Raw genomic sequence first — 24,354 nt, forward strand, 5'->3', positions numbered from 1 at the left:
AGATTTCTAGATCTGGAGATGATGAAAAAGGTTCTGGAGATGATAGGATGCTTGTGATGGTGGGACAGGTACTGGAGATGATGGGGTGCTGGTGATGAAGAAGCAGGTTCTGGAAATGATGGGGTGATGGCGGGACAAGGTCTGGAGATGATGGGTTGCTAGTGGGACAGGTACTGGAGATGATAGGGTGATGGTGGGACAGGGTCTGGAGATGATGGGGTGCAATTGGGACAGGTACTGGAGATGATGGGGTGCTGGAGATGACGAGGCAGGTTGTGTAGATGAAGGGTTGATGATGGGAAAGGTTCTTCAGACAATAACATCCAAGACAATAGGGTAAATATATGAGAGGCGGTGGGATTGTGATGATGTTATGAAGGACCAGCTGTTGTAGATGGCTAAATCTATGTTCTGGAAACTCAGTGCAGGTTTCAGAGAAGACAAGTGCAGGTTCTAGTGTTTGTGGAGTAGTTTCTGAAGATTGTAGGGTACAGCCAAAGACAACTGGGTGGGAGTTCTGGGGAAACTGATGAGTGCAGGGTTTGGTGATGATATGGGTATTGCTAAGGTAGATTCAGGACAAAAAGTGAGCACTGAGGTTTCTGGAGTGGATGATGGGCGTAGGTTTTGGAGATGATAAGAATGTTGTTAAAGATGATGAAGTAGATTCAGGACAAGATGAGCAGTGCGGCTTTGTGGACAGTGTCTTGTGACAGACTTCAGTTTTGCAAGAGCTGAAGATATTTGTAATTGAATTTAGGGTACAGTCCAGTGGAGAAGGTTGTTAACACTTGGGGTGCTGGTTTAGTAAGTATGCCCTCCTGGCAATCCCTGCTCTCCACATGGGCTGCTGGGAGTGTCATCTACACTACTGGTTGATGGCTGAGGATGTAGCATCTTGTATGGGATGCGGGACAAACGTCTGAGGCTTCTTGTAAGGTCGGTGCTGCAGGAGCCTGCTGGGTGATCCTCAGTGTCAGGGAGGGGGAACAGATGCTGCTTTGGAGATGCTCAGTTCATGTCGGGAATGAGAGACGAGTAATCCAGAGATTCTCCGGAGATGCCAGCCTGTGGGGCAGGGGGAAGGCCGTCCTGAGATGCCAGGCTGTGAGGCGGGGGAGGGTGGCAGAGATGCCAGTCTGTTAGATTAGGAGGAGGGGGTTACGAGCCGCAGGGGGTGATTCCAGGCTGCTGCAGCCATAGACGAGTCTGAGCAGATAGATGGAGGGAGCAGCAAAGAGTCACATGCAGCTTCTACTAGAGCCTCAGCTCTTCTATAAACAGATTTACCAAAGATTAACCCTTTCCCAAGCACAGTTATGCAACATACAGTATATATCAATGTATTGTTGCAAATAGTGAGGAGTGTAGTCACCTGTGACACGTGAGCCCCAGAGTAATATTCAGGTAGTCATATTATAGTAGTAGGTAGGCATATGGCCGCTATCTACATAGAAGACATCAGCAATCCAAGTGGGAGCTGAAATGCAGTCTACTCTGTAGCAAACACAAACCTGTGCAGCAATGAAAAGCAGACTACTGTACACAAGACAATACAAACCTATGCAGCATGGAAAAGCAGCCTATTGTACAGCAGGGAATACAAACCCATGTACCATGGACAGGCAATCCATTATATTGGATACATACATACATTTGCAGCATGAAGAAGCCACCTATTATAGAGCAGGTGATGTAAACCTGTGCAGCAATGAAATGCAGTCTAGGATGATACAGGCATGTGCTGCTTTAAAATGCAGCCTACTAGACAATGAATGAACAAGCCTGTGCAGCATTGAAAGGCAGTCTAATGTACAGTGAATAATATGAGCCTGTATAGCATTAAAAGTCAGCCTACTGTACAGACGATGTTATAAGCCTGTGCAACATTAAAAGGCAGCCTACTGTACAGGGGGTGATACGAGTCTGTGTAGCATTAAAAGGCGTCACTACAAGGTCCTTCGTCGTCTTCTACGTAGTGACCTATGATAGACACAGAGAGCTGCAGCCCCTGCTCTGCATAGATCACTACATAGAAGACGACGAAGGACCTTGTAGTGACGTCATCACAGGTCCTGTTCCACTAGCAGGGAAGAGACAGTTGGAGGCTGTGAATCGAAAGCAGGAGGAGGAACTTACATACAAGAACCAAGAGAGGAGGGCGTGAACAGAGTATGACGTGAGGGGTGCATGGAACGCCCACGGTGCATGGTAGGGCTCATTTACATATATATTTAAAAGGTAATTCATTAAAATGGGTTTTTTTTTAACAAACGATTAGCAGGACTTGAATAGCCTCTTTAAAGGCTATTCAGACATATGTTTATCTAAAATAGCGAAAATTCAGTAAAAGAGCCTCTTTAATGTTCTCTATTTAGATCGTACAGGATGTTTTATAGTGACACGTTATTACAGCCTGTACTAATATCATGTCTGCTATAATACAGATACTGTGTGATATAAATAGTGAGGGGCCCCCACACAGTACAATCTTCCCCACAGTGGCCCCCACACAGTTCAGTCTGCCCCGCAGTGACCCCCACAAAGGATTATACCTGTATACTCCACAGTAGCCCCCCTCCCCACACAGTATGAAATGGTCCACAGTAGCCCCCTCCCCACACAGTACACGCACAATATACTTACCTGAAGAGCCGCTGGGCGTCTTTTCTCCTGTTCACTGCGGGCGCTGATCACTGCGCCGGTGGAAAGGTCACACTCTGCAGTCAGTGTACACGCGGCCTACACTGACAGCTTTCGGCTGAAGGCAGCAATAGCTCACAAACGGGGAATCCTGTGCCATAGGTTCGCCATCACGGGTATAGAGCATGGGTCAGCAACGCCCGGCTCCTGTGCCAAGGTCTGCGCTTCTAGCATATTTACTCGGCACAAGTTTCTCTCTAATATAAAATGTTGCTGCTCCAGGTAGTCCCTCTCTCTCATGGACCAAGTAAACACAGTCAACCAGATAACTGGCTACTGTTATGGTGCGTATTATATATTTTTCATGTAGGGGGCAACATCCTTACAATTATTGCATGACACACACTGATTACTTCATCTTTGATGTCTTTAAATAAATAAAAGCCACTCAATACAATAAAGGTTGGCAACACCTGGTATAAAGGTTGATGCAAGCCTGTGCAGCATTAATAGGCAGTCTATGGTACAGAGGATGATACAAGCCTGTGCAGCATTAATAGGCAGTCTATGGTACAGCGGATGATAGATGTCTGTGCAGCAGGGGTGAACCTACCCCTTTTGCCGCCCGAGGCGAACTACAGAAAGCCGCCTCCCCCCCATCCCGGGAAGAAGGGGGCGGAGCGAAAGGGCGTGGCCGAGGGAAGGGGGTGTGACAGCACGAAGAGGGCGTGGCTTAGCACCGTTCGCAGGCAGAGAGCAGGCACGGAGATGACCTGCTCTCTGCCTGAGTGTGAGGGGAGGCTGCTGGAGCAGCGCTGCTACAGTGGCCTCCCCAAACCACCACTCGGTGCTAAGCCAGTCCAGGACAGCTTGTCCTGGACTGGCTTAGGTAATCAAAAATGCCGCCCTCCCTGGGGTCCTGACATAGCGCCGCCTGAAGCGCTCGCTTCAGGTCGCCTCATGGGAGGTGCGGCGCTGCTGTGCAGCATGAAATTGTAGGGGAACAGGAGCCAGTGGCCCAACTGCACCGAACAGCTTTTCTTACTGTGACCCAAGGACAGAGCGGCCAGACTTCCTGCTTACAAGATATAGGGATATTGCAACCAAGAAACACACATGAGCAAATTGTCACTAGTATTTATTGAGGTTCAGCACGATAAAGGTTAACACCAGTTGCTCAGCAGTAGGAAGCAGCCAGTATTGGCATAGACAGTACACTGGGAATGGAGCTCAACAAATGCATTGACCAGTTCTCAGGCGCATAACAGGTTGGCTAATACTAGCCTTCAGGACAACAGGCTCAACTTTAGAATTACACCATGTGGATAGACGACCAGACCATTAGTAATGGAAATCCAGACAGAAGACCTAAAGGCATGGGAAAACATCTCTTCTTATTTGAGTCTTTCCTGCCCAATGTATCAAGCGGTAGCACACAAAGGCTGTAGGTCAAGCAGGGTCAAAGAGACATTAACAGTGCACAGCCAATGGGCGCTACCAGGTCTTGCCCATTTGAAGAGACACTGTTCTGCCGTCTCTTGGGAAAACACCAGTCCGAGACAGATGTCTTGACTCTGAAGCAAATAAACAATTAAAATGAAAATTTATCATAATTGACCTAATTACATGCAAAGATCGCCCTCTCTCCCCTCCACCCTATTCCACAGATTCTATTATGATGGGCAACTCCTTAAAACCCCCAACTGGAAACGACCAGGGGCTTTGCACAGCTTTCAGTATCTGCCTGGGATGGTTTCCAAATTGGATGTGATGTCACATGACAGCATGCTGCAGAGCATACACTGTGGTCATGTAGCCCTGGGGTTATACAGCGAGGGCCCTTTAAGGCTTATTGCTTCCTGGTCAGGGGCTCCTCTTCTTGTCATCTCATTGGCTGTGGGTATAGACTGGGAGCTGTGTGACAAGCGCTGCTTTCTATAAGCTCAATTAGCAGATTTCTTGTTTTCTTTGCCACCGTTCGTTAATTATCGAAGTAATTTGCAGATTTCAGGATAATTAGGGATTTAACGCTTTAGCTGGCAGAAAACCAGACAGAGGCGCTATGATGGATGATAAACGCTCTATAGATGTAGACATCACCACGTAAAGTCCCTGAAGAGTCCTAGGTAACACCAAATCCGGTGTCTTGTCACAAGAGTGCAAAAGGCAGTGGTAGCTGTCACCATGCAATGACTTAACCAACCAGCAGGTGGCAGCATCATGTGAAAAATCACTATTGGCAAGAACGTGCTAAAGACTTAAGGATACCATAACCACCAGACTATGGAAACATGTCCCTATTGAGATCCAAACAGAGGTGCAATTAATCTATTGCTCTCTGTTATCAGCGATTAAGGGTAAGTTCAGACGGGGTTTTTTGGACCGGAACCTGAGGCGGAGGCCGCCTCAGGTTCCGGTCCAAAAGATGGGTAGCTGTGACTGAATGCCGGTGCACTGCAATGGCATCAAGTCGCGGACTCTGCTCCGGATTAGGCCCAATGAATGGGCCTAGTCGGGAAGAGGGAGTGTCTTCAGGCCAAATCGCGAAGCGACTCAGCCTGAACAGTGTGCATCTCTTTTCTCCTGATTTCAATGGGAGCCGTCTTTTTGGTCAGGATTTTGAGGCGAGTACGGCCTCAAAATCCTGACCAAAAATCTTGTCAATTGGATGAGTGGCAAGAAGTGCAGAAACCTCCCTGCCCCCAATGGTCACTGTTTTATGTCACAGATCTCAGGAACCTCGAGAGACATTGATATCCATATGTGTAACTGGTATCAGCCGCTCCTCTTATAACACTTCCTCTCTGTTATAAGCTGCAAACCGTTACCACCCCTTAACCCTTTGGATGACAAAGGTGTGGATACCCCTTGGTATGATATTCTATTATTGTTCCTGCTGCCTTCTTTCATGCTGCAAATTCATTACCATTAAAGGTTTTCTTCTTTCTCGTCGCCTTCACGCTGTTCCAGGTACGATAAACTGCAAGTCATATCCGCCTCCTCATACTTGTATCTTCTTTGATTCACTCTCTGTAATTGCAGAGGTTGGGAGAGATGTGATCTGCGGAGTGCGCTCTGGTCAGGATGGCAAACATTGGGGCGGTATGTATTCGCACATTAGGGCTCAGGGTCAGTGCCGAACAATCATTAGATAATCTGTTTTCCATCCTCAAGAGGGTAAAAAGAGAAGCGCGGTTGAGTTGCTATGGAGACGACGTTGACAGAACTTAGTAAAAGAGTTGTCTATACTCATTGTTCATCTCCTGAGACTATTATCTGTCAGTAAAGACTTCATGGCAGAACCCCAACTTCTAAAAAATACAATAACCACATACTAGTATCATGTAGTGCTTACATAATGTCATGTAGTGCCTGCAAAATATTACCATACAGTGCTTACCTAATAGTGCCATATATTGGTTACCAGCAGAAGGACCCGGCTTCACATGGGTGTATTAAAACCTGGTGTAAAACTGTGTGTATGTGAAGACTGAAGAACTTGTGAGTTATTGGTCCATAAGCATGATGTGATCATGTGTATCTCAGTTTGGATATCAGTGAAAAACCTGTGATCACTTGTTATGGAAACCTGGAATAAAGCTGTGTGTAAGTGACCTTATGGAAACCTGGAGTAAAGCTGTGTGCATGTGGAGACTAAGCGCCTGTGAGCTTCTATTGGCTGACATGTGACTGTGTGTGTGGCAGTTGGAATATGAGTGAAAGACTTGCAGGCTTCTATTGGCTAATGCAGGTAATTTTTTGGGAATACTGTATCTCAGGAACAATGTGTCCTAGAGAGCTGAGACCCTGTCTAAAACCTTCTCAGACACCTGATATTCTGTGTGCCAAATTTGGTAAAGATCAGTCCAGTCACTTGGTCGCGGCCTAGCTTGCTCAGTCCTCCTCAGCTCCAGTTGAGGAGAACTCTGTTGACTTCTGGCTACCTTCATAGTTCTTGTTTTTTGATAATTTTTGGACAAATTAGATTTTCTTTTTCCCGGCATGTATAAAATTAGGAAACTGCCAATTTGGATTAAAGGTGGTTTTCCCATCTCAGTGTGTCAGCCTGAAGCAGATCAGATAATATGCAAAAGTTTGTACACAATGGACTCAGTGTTATCTGTTTGTTTACATAGAGAGATAACAGTCCTGGCTTTATCAGCAAACTCCAATTAGCTGAGATAAAGCTGCAAGCAAGAGCAGTTTAATATAGTATATGAACATAAATTCATAACAGCTGTGAAGCCATGTCATTTACAGGCATAAAAAGTAGCCTGTGTGTTAATTGAGGTTACAATCTATCTATGTGCCAAATTTCATTCAAATCCGTTAAGCTGTTTTTGCGTGATTGAGTAACAAACAAAAACTTTCACATTTATATTATTAGTAGGAATTATTAGTAGGATAGGAAGGATAGGCAGACAATGAGAGATAGAATGGTATAGAAAAACAATGGTACCGCACACTAATATCAGTTGTTGCGTGGTGCAGACAGGTACGGGCCCTTCGACCCTTAAATCCAGAATTTGAAAAAATACTGTCACACACACAAAAACGGTTTCTTTTGAAAAAAATGCAAAGATTTTATTAACAAATAAGTAACTTGGAGTACAATCGTTGTGCCGTTGGACAAAGGATTGGACAAGGAACCAATTTACATTATTGTAATAGATCAATAATGCATGACGTTTCGGTCATACCGACCTTCATCAGATTTGATCTGGAAACAGGTAAGTAAAACAAGTATTACAATAACAAAGAGTAATGCATTGTAATGCATCTTGCACAACTGAAGATCCATGGTAAATAATATAAAAAACAACATATAGAGTGATATGTGTACAAAAAATAATATAAAGAAAATGAAAAAACAATGATAAACGATGAAGAGTGTATCAACATGTACATGTATATCCACTGACAGAATAATACATTAGTAAGCCAGAACATATGAAACATTAGGTTAGCAAAACTGCAATAGAGCTAATAATGCATGACTGACAGAATACTATGTTGATTATCCAGAGCACATAGAAAACTAAGTTAGCACACCGTAGTAAGGATAATTAAGTATGACAGGGTGATAGAATATAAGGTGATACAGTAAACGAATACAAGGGACAAGAAAATAGGTAAAGTAGATAAATGGTAAACTATGCCATAGATACTATCTAGGTACAGGAATGTCACAGGAGTCTCACCTGGCAGGGTAGTGTTGATACCGGAATGTCCGTCCAGGGCATACATGGGAGTAGTGTATGAGGCCGTTTTTAAAGCCTGTTCCAGGGGCGTAACCGCGGGAGAAATGTGGGGAGGGTCTTAATAATCAAAGGAGACTAAAAGGAAGTATACTGGGTGCGTTCCACTGTGGAACGCATCAGTGGGACTCCTGTAAGTGGGCCAGTATATATGGGGGAGGATTCCTGGGGATCCCTAGAGATTAAACCAGCAGTGGAGTAATCGGAGCCCGGCCCTAGCATATACTGCCGCGAATCGGCAATGTTCGGCCGCCGGGGAATAAGTGATACAGTATTATAGTTAGCGAGGGACCCATATATACTGGCTCACTTACATTGTTTATCATTGTTTTTTCATCTTCTTTATATTATTTTTTGTACACATATCACTCTATATGTTGTTTTTTATATTATTTACCATGGATCTTCAGTTACAACGCGTTACTCTTTGTTATTGTAATACTTGTTTTATTTACCTGTTTCCAGATCAAATCTGATGACGGTCGGTATGACCGAAACGTCATGCATTATTGATCTATTACAATAATGTAAATTGGTTCCTTGTCCAATCCTTTGTCCAACGGCACAACGATTGTACTTCAAGTTACTTATTTGTTGATAAAATCTGCATTTCTTTCAAATGAGTTCCCTGGTTGCTGAGGAGAAGGTCCCCATCCTGTCAGCTTTGGCCAATGCACACTCGGCTTGGCTGAGTATGCATACCTTCTGAATAATGAAAGAGGAGAAAGCCACTGCCAGACACCTTGTAGCAATGTATCTTCCCGGGAATAAAAAGGATTGTCCATGTTGAAATCCAAATTCTTAATCCTTATATTCCCAAAATCAATATAAGGGTCAGTCCGGTTAAATTCAGGGGTCAGCCCACAACTCTGTACCTGTAATGTGTATAATTGGTTTTGGAGCCAGATCTGTGCATTATCTGAATCTTAGTGCACCATCTTTCATATCTTGTGCTACTCCCAACATCCGCTGCTTAGAGAGTGACAGAGAGACAAAAGATACTGTAATGCTGTAGCCAGTCAGGGAGAAGTCTCATCATCCAGCACGTGAGGCTTCTGATCATCTATGCAGGGAACATTGCGCCTCCTGTCAGTCATCTGGAGAACACAGATCAGACACGACTATGAGCAGCAATTAGCTAGTCATGTTGGATGAGATGAGCGACTCCACGTGGGATGCGAGTGGGAAGAGAGTGCCGATCAAAAAGCGGCATCGCCAGGGGGAGGGGGGCAGAGACTTTATTAAACTGATTCTACCCAGTGCCTGATACTTTCCTTCTGTAAAGTAACCTATGACTGTAAGTACTAGACAAACCTCTGGGTTCACTGGTACAGCCCCTTTCCATGAAAATGTAAAGTTCTCAATTTCCTTATAGACTTATTTCACTTCCTCACCATTTGCAAAATTTCTGTTTACTGTCAGTGACTGGGAACATTTAGGCCCCATGCACACAACCATATTTTGTACTGATAAGACGGCTGTAAAAATGGGGCAAATCCGGTTCCTGACCATTTTCGTGACTCTGTCTCGTCTATTCTATTGAGAGAGTCAGTGAAAACATGGATGACATGTGGATGCTATCTGTGTGCCGTTCGTTCCTTTTCCATGACCCTTAGAGTCATATGCATAAGGCCTTAGTTTGTATACAGAGGTCAGAACTGTTCTTGACTTATTCCTAGTACGCTAGGTTCACACTAGTGTTTGGGTTTCCATCCTTTTGGTCCTTTTGGGGACCCGAAAAACAGAAACTCTATCCACTTAATAAGCTGAGACTCAAATACTAGTGTGAACCTAGCACTACATAGCTGAAGGCTTACTTTAGGTTCACATTAGCGTTTGGGTTTCTATTCTTTGGGTCCACATGGGGACCCAAAAGATGGAGACCCTGTCCGCTTAAAAAGCGGTTACACACAGCACCCCGCGGACCCTATAATGGGCTCTGCACGGTTTCAGTATATATATGGTCCTTGCAGGACTATTGTCTCTGCCAATTTTGAGCTGATTCTGCGACAGAGTCTCCTAAGGAGACTCCAACGAAGTGTGAATCCAGCCTTATGTGCTTATTACAAAGAGGATTGTCCACACTGATACATGGTAACAAATCCTCTGCTTTGAAAATTAAGGAACCTTGGACTGCTGCCTGGTTTCCATGCTGCAGGCTCTAATGATGCAACTGAGAAAAGGAAGAAAATAAATGGAGATGCAAAATACAGTCCCCTCCCTGTGACCTGAGAGAACGCCCAACTTGATATAAGCCTCGCCAGTATCTGGCAATGAGGAGTTGTACGTGGGAAGAGGGCACGCAGGTGGCAGATAGATTATCACCATGAAGTCAATCCTGGTGTGGGTATCAATGCTGCAGTTGGTGAGACTGGCAGTACCCAGCAATTTCCCAGGTAAGTGTTGGTGGAGGTAAAGTTTTTACAATAAGGCTGCATTCACATGGAGTAACGCCAGGCGTAATTTGAGCTTACTTTTACAGGCGTAGAAATCCGAGGGTCGCGTTAACGTTGCATTGATGCAGCGTTTTTTCTTACTATGAGTGCATACGCTGCGTTTTTTGCTCGCGGAAACGCTCCGCGTTTTTTAACGGAGCGTGTACGCGAGCAAAAAACGCTGCGTACGCGCTGCCGCGTAAATGCAACGTTAACGCAATAGCCTGAATCTGCATTTATGAGCCAATACCGAATGTCTGTGTTCATATATAATGTTTGTATACTGATCTGCATATACATCTCTTCTCATACTCCGTTCACATCCAGAGATACAGTACATCCACAAATGTGCGGTTCTATCTTGTTTTGTATTTTAGTCACATCCAGAGCTGCGTTAGATCACGGCTTATACTCCAGTCACATCCACTGCTGCATTCTCAGTTGTGCTACTACATCATCTTTTGGACTCTAATCACATTCAGAGCTGCATTCCCAGTTCCTCTAGCTCCTAGTAGGAATATATCAGTGCTGTGTAGATAGACGTCTTGTCCTACCATAGCACAGAATGAAGCATGTACATCAGCAATTGTACAATAGTGTCATATTTGTAGGTAAGAATTCATGTATCATTCTGAAGTCCACCAGTGGTTTGTGGGATTTTGGGATTTGTGTGATTTTAAAGGGGCTCTATCAGCAAAATCATGCTGATAGAGCCCCACATATGCGTGAATAGCCTTTAAAAAGGCTATTCAGGCACCGTAAAAGTTATATTAAACTACCCCCCCCGTTTTAAAATAATAACCTAAAAAAGAATGTGCTCTACTTACGCATCGTGCACGCTGGGTGGGCATTCAGGGTGCGCCGTCTTCTTCATCCATGCCTCTTCTTCCTCTGATGTCCTCCAGTCCCGTCCTCCTCCGGCGCTCGCTCGCGGACACTGATAAAAAAAAATGGCCTGGGCGCATGCGCAGTAGCCGTAGTAGAAGCCGCATGCTACTGCGCATGCGCCCAAGCTATTTTTTTTATATCAGTGTCCGTTCGCGAGCGCCGAAGGAAGACGGGACCGGAGGACGTCGGAGGAAGAAGAGGCGGGGATGAAGATGAAGACACACCCTGAATGCCCGCCCAGCGTGCACGATCTGTAAGTAGAGCACATTCTTTTTTAGGTTATTATTTTAAAACTGGGGGTAGTTTAATATAACATTTACGGTGCCTGAATAGCCTTTTTAAAGGCTATTCGCGCATATGTGGGGCTCTATTAGCATGATTTTGCTGATAGAGCCCCTTTAAGGGGTTGTCCCACCAAAGGAACTTATCTCTTATTAACAGGACAGGCAGTTGGTCGGGTAGAATGTGAGCTGAATGGTGGGAATGTTCATTATTTACATTGTACAGATCAGTTTTATATGACTGTGCTATGTTATTATGACCTGTAATAATATCACATGTCTGCTATACAACAAGTACTGTATGATATAAATAGTAAAGGGTCCACACTTAATCCAATCTGCTCCACAGTGACCCACACACAGTCCAATCTGCTCCACAGTGATTCACACACAGTCCAATCTGCTTCACAGTAAGCCACACACAGTAGAATCTGCTCCACAATGGCCCCCACGCAGTACAATCTGCTCCACAGTGATCCACACTCAGTACAATCTGCTCCACAGTGACCCCCACACAGTACAATCTGCTCCACAGTGACCCACACACAGTACAATCTGCTCCACAGTGATCCACACTCAGTAGAATCTGCTTCACAGTGGCCACCACACAGTACAATCTGCTCCACAGTGGCCACCACACAGTCCAATCTTCTTCACAGTGGCTCTCACTCAGTACAATATGCTCCACAGTGGCCCCCACACAGTACAATCTGCTCCACAGTGGCCACCACGCAATATAATCTGTTCCACAGATGGGTGCCCACTGAGAGGGCTTTCAGTGCCACTTCTGGCACCCGTGCCATAGGTTCGTCATCACAGTCCTAGGGGATAACTGGATTTGGTAAGAAAATCACTTAAAATCTCATAAACCACAAAACAGTGGTTCTTTGCAGCATATTAGATATATTATTTCCTGCATATATTACAGTATTAGCATGCTCTGCCGTTATATATGTACAGACACTTTCCCGCTGGGGTCCCAGGGAGATGTGAGCTATCTGAGAACAAGCAGGAAACCAGCAGACCTGTGACTGCACCTCTAGATGTGTCTGCTGACAGCTGAGTAATATGGGGTTCCTCCCCAAACAGTATATAATGATATGGTGCAGGTACTTGGCACGGACACAAATCCCAGCTAGTCTTTGGACGTCCTCACCACACATGACTGCTGAGGCCGCTCAGTAGCCTAAGGAAAGAAGACGGTATCACAGGTAATGTAGGTGACTGACGACCTGGTTCCTTCCTTTAGGCCGCTGGGACTGCTGATTGTCCTCAGTGGTCACATAAGGCGAGGATTTCTACCGGAAGAAGTACTGAGATGGCACTACACAGGACGGTGGCGGGGCATTTATTTTTTTATTTTTATTTTTTTTTTTAGTTTTTAGGTTTTTTTTTTTACACCTCCCCCCTTTCTTGTGCAAGACTGTATATCCTGGACAACCTCTTTAAAGGGGTTTTCTCACTGTTTCAGCAGTTTGCCTGCAGACTCTTCTTCGCACTTCCTGTATTTCTCCCCCAATGGAAGTCATAAGTTCACATAGCAGGAAAACAAAGCAGTATTTCCAAAGCAATATATTTAGGAAAAGTATTCAATTTACATAAGATACCGGTATAGATAGGATCCATGAGATTGGAATATCCCTTTAAGTTGCAGGTTAACGGCAGAGGCTCAAAAGTAGTCACAGCTTTCACACTGTCCTATGACACTAGAACAAGTATAGATAATACACAGGATATAAGAGCATCACCAAATCAACCATAAACACAACAGTGGTGGCCATGTTGGTTCTTCCGTATAGGCCTCACAGTTTCTGCTCCATTTAGTGACATTTCCATCTCATCCACAGCATACCCCCAAAGTCTATCAAGCACAATGTTGCATGACTACTGTGTTACTCCACACCTGCAGACTTGTCACCAGCGCAGCGTCGCCTCTCCACCATTTACTACTGCTTGCCAACAACAACCAGATTTGATGCAAAAATAAACTGTATTATAACCTTCACCACTCCACCCATTCTGGAGAATACGGAATCTCTTCATCTAAACACTCGTCCACTGATGTGTCACCGCCATGTTATTCTCTACCAGCCATAGTGTGAGATTCCCTACTTTCCCAGCACTAGATTTCAAAGGGTGTTAGCAGAAAAAACAGTATCACAGGGAGAACCGACATAGCTCAGAAGAAGAAAACACAAGCACAACAAACAGACACATATAAAACAATGACATCAATAATATGCTACATTCACATATGTGGTTTGTTTCTGTATTTCTGGTCCATTGGAGAACCGGAAAAATGGACAAAAGCATACCCTCACTACTGTGGACATGAATGGAATCTGACGGACCCTATTTATTTTAAAGGGATCCATTCAGTGTCTTTTTTTCTTTAACTGATTTCGCCAGATGAAAAAGTTGGGCTTGCAGAATTTTTTTTTCCATCCAGTGATTTCTGATGGTTCTTGGCGCACAGACACTCCTTCTGTTGCAGAGGAGAATGTGTCTGCATTGTCATAGTGTGCAATGTATGAAAATATCATTATAATTAACACTGCTGATGTCAGCACAATGTCCATTTATCTATGTGAATGGAGACTGCTGGAGAAGCTGTAGAGGGATGACTTCATGATATTAGGAAGTGTTATGTTTGGTGTAGGCCTCGTTGCCTATCCCATGCCTTGCTTAGGTATTAAATCTGTGTCTCTGACTGTTCTCCTGGTTGCAGATGTAGAAAAGGACCCGAGATATTGGAGAGACAACGGCCGTCAGACCCTAGAAGAAGCCCTGAGGCTGCAGAAGCTGAACACAAACGTAGCCAAAAAACTTATTCTGTTCCTGGGGGATGGTGAGTAGATGTGTCCATGCCATCCGCAATTCTGCAATTGTTCACTAAGAAAAACAAGGCAGATGAGATCAGATGTTGCAAGGACACCCCCAAGACAATACATTACAGAACTCCCGGTCAACATTTAGGCTAAGGCCCCACTGGGCGGAAACACAGCGCTAAAGTGCTGTGGGAAGAACCACGGCGTGAACGCATTACAGTTCTTCCCGCAGCGCTTTCAATAGAAACTTCACGGAGTTTTCCTCTATGGACTTTCTGTTACAATTATATCTATAGGAAAGCCGACGTAGATATATTGACATGCTGCGATTTTCAAAACCGCGACGGTTTTGGATATTGCAGCGTGTCCGCGCAGCAATTTTTTACGCAAAGTGGGCATGGGATTTGCATGACTCCCATCCACTTTGCAAGTACTGTAAAACGCCGCGATTTTTACCACGGCGTTTCCGCTAATTGGGGCCCCGGCCTTAAGGGGCCAGCTGGTACTGTGCACCACATTTGATCGTGAATGCGTCCCCCCTCCTTTTACACTACCCTTCGCAAGCACAGGGATTTTTGGAAGAGTCATGGCACCCTCTATCAAGATAATACCAGATTAAAGAAGGCTTCTTACACCAAAATACTTAAAGCAACCATAGCACAAAATACTCAGTGAAGCAAAGCATGAAAATACACAATAAATTATGTAACAGTCACAGTGTCCAGCCAAAACACATGCACATAAACAGCGCACAAGGCAATCCTAGTCCATCAGAGTGAGGGCCCGGCCACAGTCGCCCACCTTTGGAAAGTTGTTGCTTCCACCACCTTACAAACAGGCAGCTCATGAACCCCCAAAATGTTAATGGAGACACAGTATCAGTATCCTCCTAGTCAGTGATAATGCATACGTACTTAGTGGTGATAGTTTGGGCACAGAGATATGCAAGCAGCAGACACCCCCATATTTCTTTACACACAGGCCCCATACTGCATAGCTGATAATAGGGCTGCCGTCAGATATGGGTCATTGGTCCTCTAACACCTTTATTTAATTTGGATCTGAGTTATTAAATGTTACTCGTAAGGGTGACATTTGTCATACACCCTCATTATGCTGTCAAATAATGGGCGTCAGTATGTGGGGTGTGGATGAGAGGAAGTGCTCAGTGTCACTGCCTTCTTACAATGTATCATTCTCATAGGTGTTACTGCCTAAATCACAGGCTCATCTGGATCAGCATTTTACAGGTTAAATCATATTGTATACTCTATTCACATCCAGAGCTGCAGACATGATTAGCTCAGATATAAGCATTGGACTATGAAAGTTTAACAGATAAGTCTGAAAATGATGACTGATTTCTGCACCGACTCTCCTTGAGGCGGAAGCCTTCATTGCCTGACATGTCACTGATAGATTTACAATAGGTCATAGTCTAACATGCTATAGACAATGGTCCCATCCAATATGTCTCTGTAAGAGGCGATGGCTCATTTCAGTGTCACTGTCAGGGAGGACTGAAGGAGAGGAGACAAGTGACAGCAAAATAAACCTCATAAAAGTTAATATGGGTGGCAAACAGATAGCGACTCCCATTCCAAGAAGACAGGAGGAGTCTGGAGCACAAACTGCACCCAATGACCGCACAGGAGGTTTCATAAACACAGTCTAGTCTTTATTTTTGGCTGTAGCTCACTTTTAGGCTGAGGCCCCACGTTAGGCTGAGGCCACGAGTTTAATCCACCTTAGTGTGGTTAGGATAATCTGTGGATCTCCTTGGCTTATGGGCCATATGGAAGCTGCAATCTCAATACTTATAGGCCCCCTAAGGCTCCTGGGCCCTGGTGCAACATCACCCTTTGCAACCCCTCAAGTTACACCCCTGATTTGTACCCTCAAAATGGATATTGTTGCTTTTGTTACTGCAGGAATGGGAATATCATCAATCACCGCCACCCGGATCCTCAAAGGCCAGTTGAAGAAGGAACTTGGAGAAAATAGTTGTCTGGAGATGGATAAATTCCCCTTTGTGGCTCTTTCAAAGGTATTAAACATATAGGGAGCTAGAGGGGTGTAACACTAAAGTTATATTCACATGAATGACTTTCACAGTCGTGCGATGGGTGGTTTTTTAATGGCTGTTAGAGATGAGCGAGTACTGTTCGGATCAGCCGATCCGAACCGCACGCTCCATAGAAATGAATGGATGTACTTGTTACTTCCGCTTTGACGTCGGCCGGCCGCTTAACCCCCCGCGTGCCGGCTATGTCCATTCATTTCTATGCGAGCGTGCTGTTCGGATCAGCTGATCCGAACAGTACTCGCTCATCTCTAATGGCTGTCACACAGCTACATGAAAATCAATTCATGTGAATGGGTCTATTCGCACAACCCATTTTTTGACAGTCTGTGTTAATGGACAGCTTGTCTTATTTTTACCCGTTATCACGGATCCCTTAGTTGATTCACATCTCTGAGAGAACCGTGAAAACAGGTGTCCTTCAGATGCCAAACAGCCTTGAAAACTTCACTTTTTCACAGCTTTTTTGCCCATCAGTCATGTGAATGAAACTTCAGGGGTGCACAGGTCACACAGGAGCCCTGGACCTGGAGGAGGTCAAAAGGTCCCTGTGTCACACACAAAGAGACTGGTACTATATATCTAATACTTTCTACTCTGACATGAAATGCTACTACACTGCACCAGTGTTCACAATGCAGCACACATAATATCCCCTAGCAACAGCAAGGATTAAAATGCAACACAACAAACCTCCCCAATAGCACCACATGCTGCAATGCAGCCAGTACCATCTCCAAAAGCTTACCACAGTGCCGTTCCAGTTCCTGCTTCATGCCCACTTTGAAAAACCGTGTTGAATATAATACATGGTGAGAGAGGTAACCTGGTCAGAAATAAGACTGTGAGCTCCTGGGACCATGAATAATGGGAGTGATACACTGCATGTGAGAAATATGAAGATTAAGCTGAGATTAAGCTTAAGATGAGCTCCTAGGGTCATAGTGATTTACTAGTGTCCCGCTTCTCTTCACAGACATATAACACAGACTCTCAGGTCCCAGACAGTGCAGGGACGGCAACCGCTTTCTTGTGCGGTGTGAAGACCAATAGAGGAATCCTGGGGCTGAGCGCTGCCGCCGAACTGGGAAACTGTAACACATCCAAAGGCAATGAGGTGGACTCCATCCTGAAGTGGGCAAAGGCTGCTGGTGTGTGCAAAATGTCTATCTGGTAATTGGGCCGATGCATGATCACCTGCACGAACACTGAGGATGAATACTACTAATATTATCAATGTGAAAGTTTGGATGCTTGTGTGTTTGGATGTTTGTTACTCAATCACGCAAAAACAGCTGAACGGTTTGGGATGAAATTTGGCACATATATAGTTTATAACCTGGATTAACACATAGGCTACTGTTTATCTCAGTAAATGTCATGGCTTCATGACTGTTATGAATTTATGTTCGTATACTATATTACATTGCTGTTGCCGCCAGGACTATCTCAGCTAATTGCATATTGCTGATAAAGCCGGGTCTGTTACCTCTCTATGTAAACACACAGATAACACTGAGTCCGTTTTGTACAAGTATCTGCATATTATCTGATCTGCATAAGTGTTCTGTGTCCTGTAGGCATCGTGCTGAGACACTGAGATGGGAAAACCCCTTTAATCCAAATTGGGCAGTTTCCCAATTTTAAACATGCCAGGAAAAAGAAATTCTAATTTGTCACAAAATTAGAAAAGAACGAGAACTATAAAGGTAGCCAGAAGTCAAAGAATTCCCCTCGAGTGGAGCTGAGGAGGATTGAGCAAGCGAGGTGTCAAGCGGCTCTTTGAGCAGCCGAAACGCCGGAGCAGGCGAATCATCGATGCCAACAACACACTCAGCAAGCTGTTGTGATGCTGGAACAATTACAGGCACGGTGCGAGGAACAAGTTCGGTGGCAGGCCATCTTGAGAACTGCCAAAATGTGGGAGCAGGTGGATCATAGATGCCAACAACTCGATCATTATATGGCGTCCCAGCAAGCTGCTAAGATGCTGGAACAATCACAGGCACGGTGTGAGGAACAAGTTCAGCAGCAGGACAGCATTGTTTAAGCAGACCCCTTGGCTTTCATTCCCCCCATACAGGGACCTGAACTTCAATGCAGTGGGTCTGCCAGGTCGCTACCTCCTGAGGTGACCCCGGAATCAGGAGCAGCTGACAAGCCAGGTCAGAAACTGTGGTGCAGTGCACCAAGGATCAGGCCAAAAAAAAGAGTGTGAATATGGTCCAAGGTCAGGACTGGCAGCACAGGTGTGATAAACAGGAACAGATCCTCAGATAAGTGTTATAGCTCATGTGGGACGTGATTGATGAAGCAGAACTATATGCACAGGCTGGAAGAGATTGGCTGGGGAAGATTTCCTGACACGCATGCTGATCCTTTAGGCTAAGGACCCACGTTGTGGAGTTTTAGCTTATGTTGTAAGGTCTGAAAGTTGCCTGACAACTCCAGTCAGTGTTGTGACTCCAGCTGTATTAGTTGTCTTCTTGCTTTCCCAGTTTTTTATAGATTTTGTTGCAGTTTTTTGAGCCAAAGCTAAGATTGCTTCAGAGATGATAGAGAATATGAATGTGACCTTAATAGATTCTAACAGTGGGCCTGGCGATCTCAGTTATTGATTATATGAATTAGCATATCTAAAGAAGAAGCTGAATGCCTGCTCTCTCATTCGGCCATTGTTTTTCCACTATTGGTTTAGGGTAAATTCACACAGGGTTTTTTGGTCAGGATTTTGAGGCCGTATCCGCCTCAAAATCCTGAGCATAAAGATGGCTCTCATTGAAATGAATGGGAGCTGGTCAGTTCTTTTTTTCAGGGAGACATTTGTTCTGGCTCCCGGAAAAAGAAACGACATGTTCATTCTTTCAGGCGGATTCGCCTCGTGACATCCGCCTCAAGACACTCCCTCCCGACTAGGCCCATTCATTTGGACCTAATCCTAATATGCATGAGAGATATACCGTAGAATGAGTAGTTGAGTAATATAGTAGTTGGGTCCCAGATCATAGAAATAATAGAAACTCGGTAACCCCTTTAATTTCTCCCCATTTTGAAGGTCTCAATAGCTGTAAGACCTCGATTGCACCATGAGAGCAGCCTTCGTTCTCCTGCAAAACTGTGCTAAAGTAGGCCGCTCTCAGCATGCACGCTGTGTGGTCAGCTGCCATGCCATTTTGCATCTGATGACCTCACATGAGATGTTTTCCACGTCGATCCTTTCACAAGAGCCATAAACACCACTCCACTGTGCAGAGACTGGAATAAGTCTTCAGTGTCCAAACCCGTGCCATCTTCCTCCAGGACTAGTGTCATCACGCACCATGACATGTATGGTGAGTGCTGACCCCAAATATTCAAAGGATTCATCCTCCTGAACATCATCATTTTCAATATAAACCCCCCTATTCCAGCTGGGGAAACTGTAATGGTGGGAGGTCCACTTTAAAAAGGGGAAGCTACACAGTTTACTTAAAGGGGTTTTCCAGACAAAAAATATGGATGTCCTATCCTAAAGGTAAGTCATTAATATCAGATCTGTGAGGGTCTGACACCCATAACCCCATCGATCAGCTGTTCTCAACAGATATACAGCAGGAAGAAGACGTCTTCATTCTCTATATAGTGACATAACTGAGTCACTACCGCTTGGCTACTATTCAAGTGAATAGAAGCTGATCTGCAGTACCTGGTCTGGCCACTACAAAGGGAACAGCGCTGTCTGCTTCTTACTTCATTCCCTGTCTATCAGATGCTGGGAACTGCTGATCAGTGGGGGTGTCACGTGTCAGACCCTCACAGATGGGTCATTGGTTGTTATTATAATATCAGTGATGTCAGTAAAAGGGGTGGGACTGTGACAACTTCAGCCATGATATATTCATGGTCATGATAGTTTGTCTCATGGCTGCTTGTGACAGATATTAATGTTAGTGTCTCATTTTATAGGGATGTCTGTGGGTGTGGTAACAACCACCAGGATCAATCACGCCACCCCAGCCGCTGCATATGCCCACAGCGCCGATCGTAACTGGTATTCAGATGCTGACATGCCACCAGATGCCATCCGTCAGGGCTGCAAGGACATCACCTGGCAAATGATTAACAATATAGAAGATATAGAAGTGAGGGAAAGCGGGACCATTGGGAGTTATAATTCATGTAGCGGTTGTGAGTCCTACTAAAATCTCTGTACGTCCATGCTGCACAGGTCATTATGGGCGGAGGCAGAAAATACATGTACCCAGAAGGCACCCCTGATGTAGAATACCCCGAAGATCCTAATGCCAACGGCACAAGACTAGATGGACAGGACTTAGTGAAACTATGGAAAAAGAAGAAACCGTCCTCAAAGGTTTGAAAAGGGTTAAAAGGCAGAAAATCGGATTTCTAAGTAGAATTATAATGAGTGATTTTATCAAAGCCTAGTCTGCTCTAGTCACATAAAGAGCTGCATCTACGGATGGACTTAAGATGAATGGCCAGAGGGCTCCATCAGTGGTTTATTCCCCTCACCCCTTTACATACACTTATAGCCAAGGTATGGGTATCTAAGGTGTATGACCATCTTCACATGAACTCCCATCTGTAGCATTATTGTGGGTAGGAGGCAGCTCTAAATGTGACTAGAGTATAAATACTATTACTCTGCATTTTATGGAGATTTCAAACCTGCAAACTTTAGAAAATTCCTGATAAATGAGGAGGCCTCTGTCTGTCCTAGGTCTCTACTTATGTCTGGAACAGGTCTCAGTTGATGGCAATCGACCCAAGTAAGGTGGATTATCTGATGGGTAAGTAGTAGCGGTATCTCAGCAATGATGGGAGTCTGGTCTGCCCCTGTATGTGGTAGGATAAATAACTGCCCCAACCCCCTTGTCCCCCCTCTTCCTTCTAGGACTCTTTGAGCCGGCTGATCTCCAATATGAGCTGTATAGAAATTCCTCCACTGACCCCTCCCTGTCTGAGATGGTCAACGTCGCTGTCCGTGTTTTACAGAAAAATCCCAAAGGCTTCTTCCTGCTGGTGGAAGGTGAGTTGTTATCTTTGTCCACACCGAGACGCCTGTAAACATAGCAACACAGCCTCCATTTTGTTTGCTCCTTCTTTATTTATTATGGTTTTTGTGGGCCGACAAGAGTTCTGAGGAATTGCATTGTTTAAGGGATTATTTCACCACTAACATTAATAACTGTATTGCAATGGCAGGAGGACGGATCGACCATGGCCACCATGCTGGACAAGCGAAGCTCGCCCTACATGAGGCTGTGGAGATGGACAAAGCTGTGGGCCAGGCTGGGAAATTGACCTCTGTGAAAGACACACTGACCCTGGTTACTGCTGACCACTCCCATGTCTTCACCATTGGGGGCTACCCTCCCAGAGGGAACCCCATACTAGGTAAGAGAATCCATACTTCCAGGACATTCTCCTCTGTATGGATGCAATGGTGGCCATTGCAGTGCTTTCAGGGTAGTCACTAGCTTTCTACACAACTTCAATGTCATATATACCTCTAGCTAATCTACATTATGTTTGTGACTGCTATCATGTTGCATATGCTTATGAACGAGGAAGCTGAGGATGAACAGAAATGTCATCCATAGAGGATCCTGGCAGAAGGGGACTGGGAACCATAGGGCGTTCTAAAGGGAGAAGAGAAGTGACCTATTGAAGAAGGTCCTGTAGAGGGGTGGGTACGGATTATGATGTACTCCAGGCAGGGTAATTAGACTTATAATGTGATCCTCTCCCCTTGTGACCCCCCCAGGCCTGGCTGCGGAGAAGAGTGATATGGACGGGATGCCTTACACCTCTATTCTCTATGGGAATGGACCCGGCTTCAAAATAAATGAAGGAAAGCGAGAGAATATCACAAGTGTGGATACAGGTGAGTTCTGCTCCATAGTCCGGCCCTGTGATCCCATCTTTCTGGGGCCCCTCTGGATTCTGGCTCTGCTGCCAATATACTAATGAACTCATTATCCACAGAGGATGTTAACTACCATGCCCAATCAGCGGTGCCCCTGAAATCAGAGACGCACGGAGGAGAGGACGTCGCTATATTGGCAAAAGGTCCAATGGCTCATCTCTTTCATGGTGTGGTGGAGCAGAGCTACATACCCTATGCCATGGGCTACGCAGGCTGTATCGGGACCAACCAGGACCACTGCGGCGGGCGCAAGGGACATAGTCAACTATCACCTTGATGGCTATTATATCACATAGGTCCCAGTGTCGAAGCAAAAACTATAGTGTAGGGTGAAGACAGTATCACTCTTTGACCACCAGATGGTGCAAAGAGACTCCAGTCACAGGGCAGAATTCCTGCAGTAAGGTAGCCCAATTTTATACCGGTATTGATCATATTTCCTATGTGGAGGTTGTATTTGTATTAACAGAGGTACGTGAAGCTAAATCGAGAATCTAGTCTGTAACATCACATCGATTAAATGTCAACCCAGTTGTCAGTGTCATCTGTCTATTTATCTCTGCAGGGTTACAGATGGATCGGGCCTGTTTTCACTCTGGTTTTTGAGGCCGTTTTTAAAACCAAAATCATAGGAAATTAGAAAAGAATGAGACGAGACAAGACAAGACGTACCATCTGTCACTTATATGTTCTCTCCTGGTTTTGGTTTCAAATCTGAAAGCTTGTATGTGTGTTACACCAGGGGAAATATATGCAAATCTGTTTCCCAGGATGTAATTAGGAGAACAGTGCCTCTGTTAGGACAGCCCCCTTAACATCATGCATGACTTTTTTAAATAAGCCTAACAACACGATGCGGGATTATTGCCAAACTAGTATTTCTATTCCTTTTGGAATAGAAGGGGAAGGAGTTAAAATCAATGGGTGACCTGAAGTGCATAGTAACATGTGATTACTACAATTAGTAACTTACATGCAGTTATTGATTAAAAAAAATCACTGTGTGAACCCAGCCTCATAGTCACATCTGCGTCAGAGTCTCCGTAGGAAGACTGCATGGAGTCTATGGGTAACCTCTGTTTTAGCGGATGGGTTCTCATTCGTTCAAGTCTTAAATAACGGAGAGCCCAGCGCTGGTGAGAGCCTTATCCAGAGACTGGAGGCTACTGCCTATTCTCATTAGAAGAGCTCTGCTGCCATCTAGGGTCTGCATCTTGATATAACATGTTATCATTTCTCTTCAGGAAGGTGACAGCAATTTCATTGTTCCATTCATTGAGCTTTGCATTTGGAAACAGCTGGAATTATTTACCATTTTTCTTGACTGTTCAGCAGAAACCGCTGCAAAATGCACCATCTAAATTTACTGTTAGTGTAAGGGCCGCACCGATCATGGGGCGACAGTCTCAGGCAACGCCTCTTGCCACAAAGTGAGGGGCGGCATTTTTTTAAATCTGCCGCTGCCTATTGGTTTATTCCATTAGGTAGTAGATATTATTTTACTCACTAATCCACGCTCCTGTCCATTCCGGCCATGGCGTCTTGACCCCAAGAGGGCCAGAAATGATAGGAGCGGAGATCATTGAATAAAATATTGGTCACTACCTATAGTAATAATTGAATGGGTAGCGGCCATACTTGTGCGGCACCAGGGGAAGTGAACAAAAACAATAAACAGTTATCCAAGTGTCCTCTTCTGTCCTGTGTCTGACGTAAAGGTGGTTACACACTGTGGGGGCCTGTAGTAGAGATAATATACTGTGGGGACCAATAAAAGTATCGTTATACAGTGTGCGGCCCTAATAAGGGGAGAAGGGTGTGGTCTATGATTTTAATTGAGGGGCCCCATCACGGTTCCCTTGGTTAGAGAGTATTCACACAGTGAAATTGGGCGCAGTTTAAATAGAATCAAAACTACACGCTGCTTTGCTGCAGATTGTAGTGCAGTCTAAGGGCCCCTTCACACGGCGTAAGCGCACCACTCATTTAGACCCGTACACGCGAGCACT

At 44.9% G+C, this 24,354-nt stretch overlaps 1 protein-coding gene across 1 annotated transcript; it reads left to right on the forward strand.

Moving 5' to 3' along the window:
• The first annotated feature begins 10,227 nt into the window (after positions 1-10,227).
• Positions 10,228-22,622, forward strand: LOC142209789 (alkaline phosphatase, tissue-nonspecific isozyme-like). The gene is made up of 11 exons (XM_075278833.1): positions 10,228-10,297; positions 14,234-14,353; positions 16,265-16,380; positions 17,393-17,567; positions 20,362-20,537; positions 20,624-20,767; positions 21,137-21,206; positions 21,311-21,445; positions 21,622-21,813; positions 22,184-22,303; positions 22,405-22,622. The coding sequence occupies exons 1-11, from the start codon at positions 10,228-10,230 to the stop codon at positions 22,620-22,622; spliced, it is 1,536 nt and encodes a 511-aa protein (XP_075134934.1).
• Positions 22,623-24,354: the final 1,732 nt, after the last annotated feature.

Source organism: Leptodactylus fuscus, chromosome 6 (genome assembly GCF_031893055.1).
Source record: "Leptodactylus fuscus isolate aLepFus1 chromosome 6, aLepFus1.hap2, whole genome shotgun sequence".
Classification (NCBI taxonomy): domain Eukaryota; kingdom Metazoa; phylum Chordata; class Amphibia; order Anura; family Leptodactylidae; genus Leptodactylus; species Leptodactylus fuscus.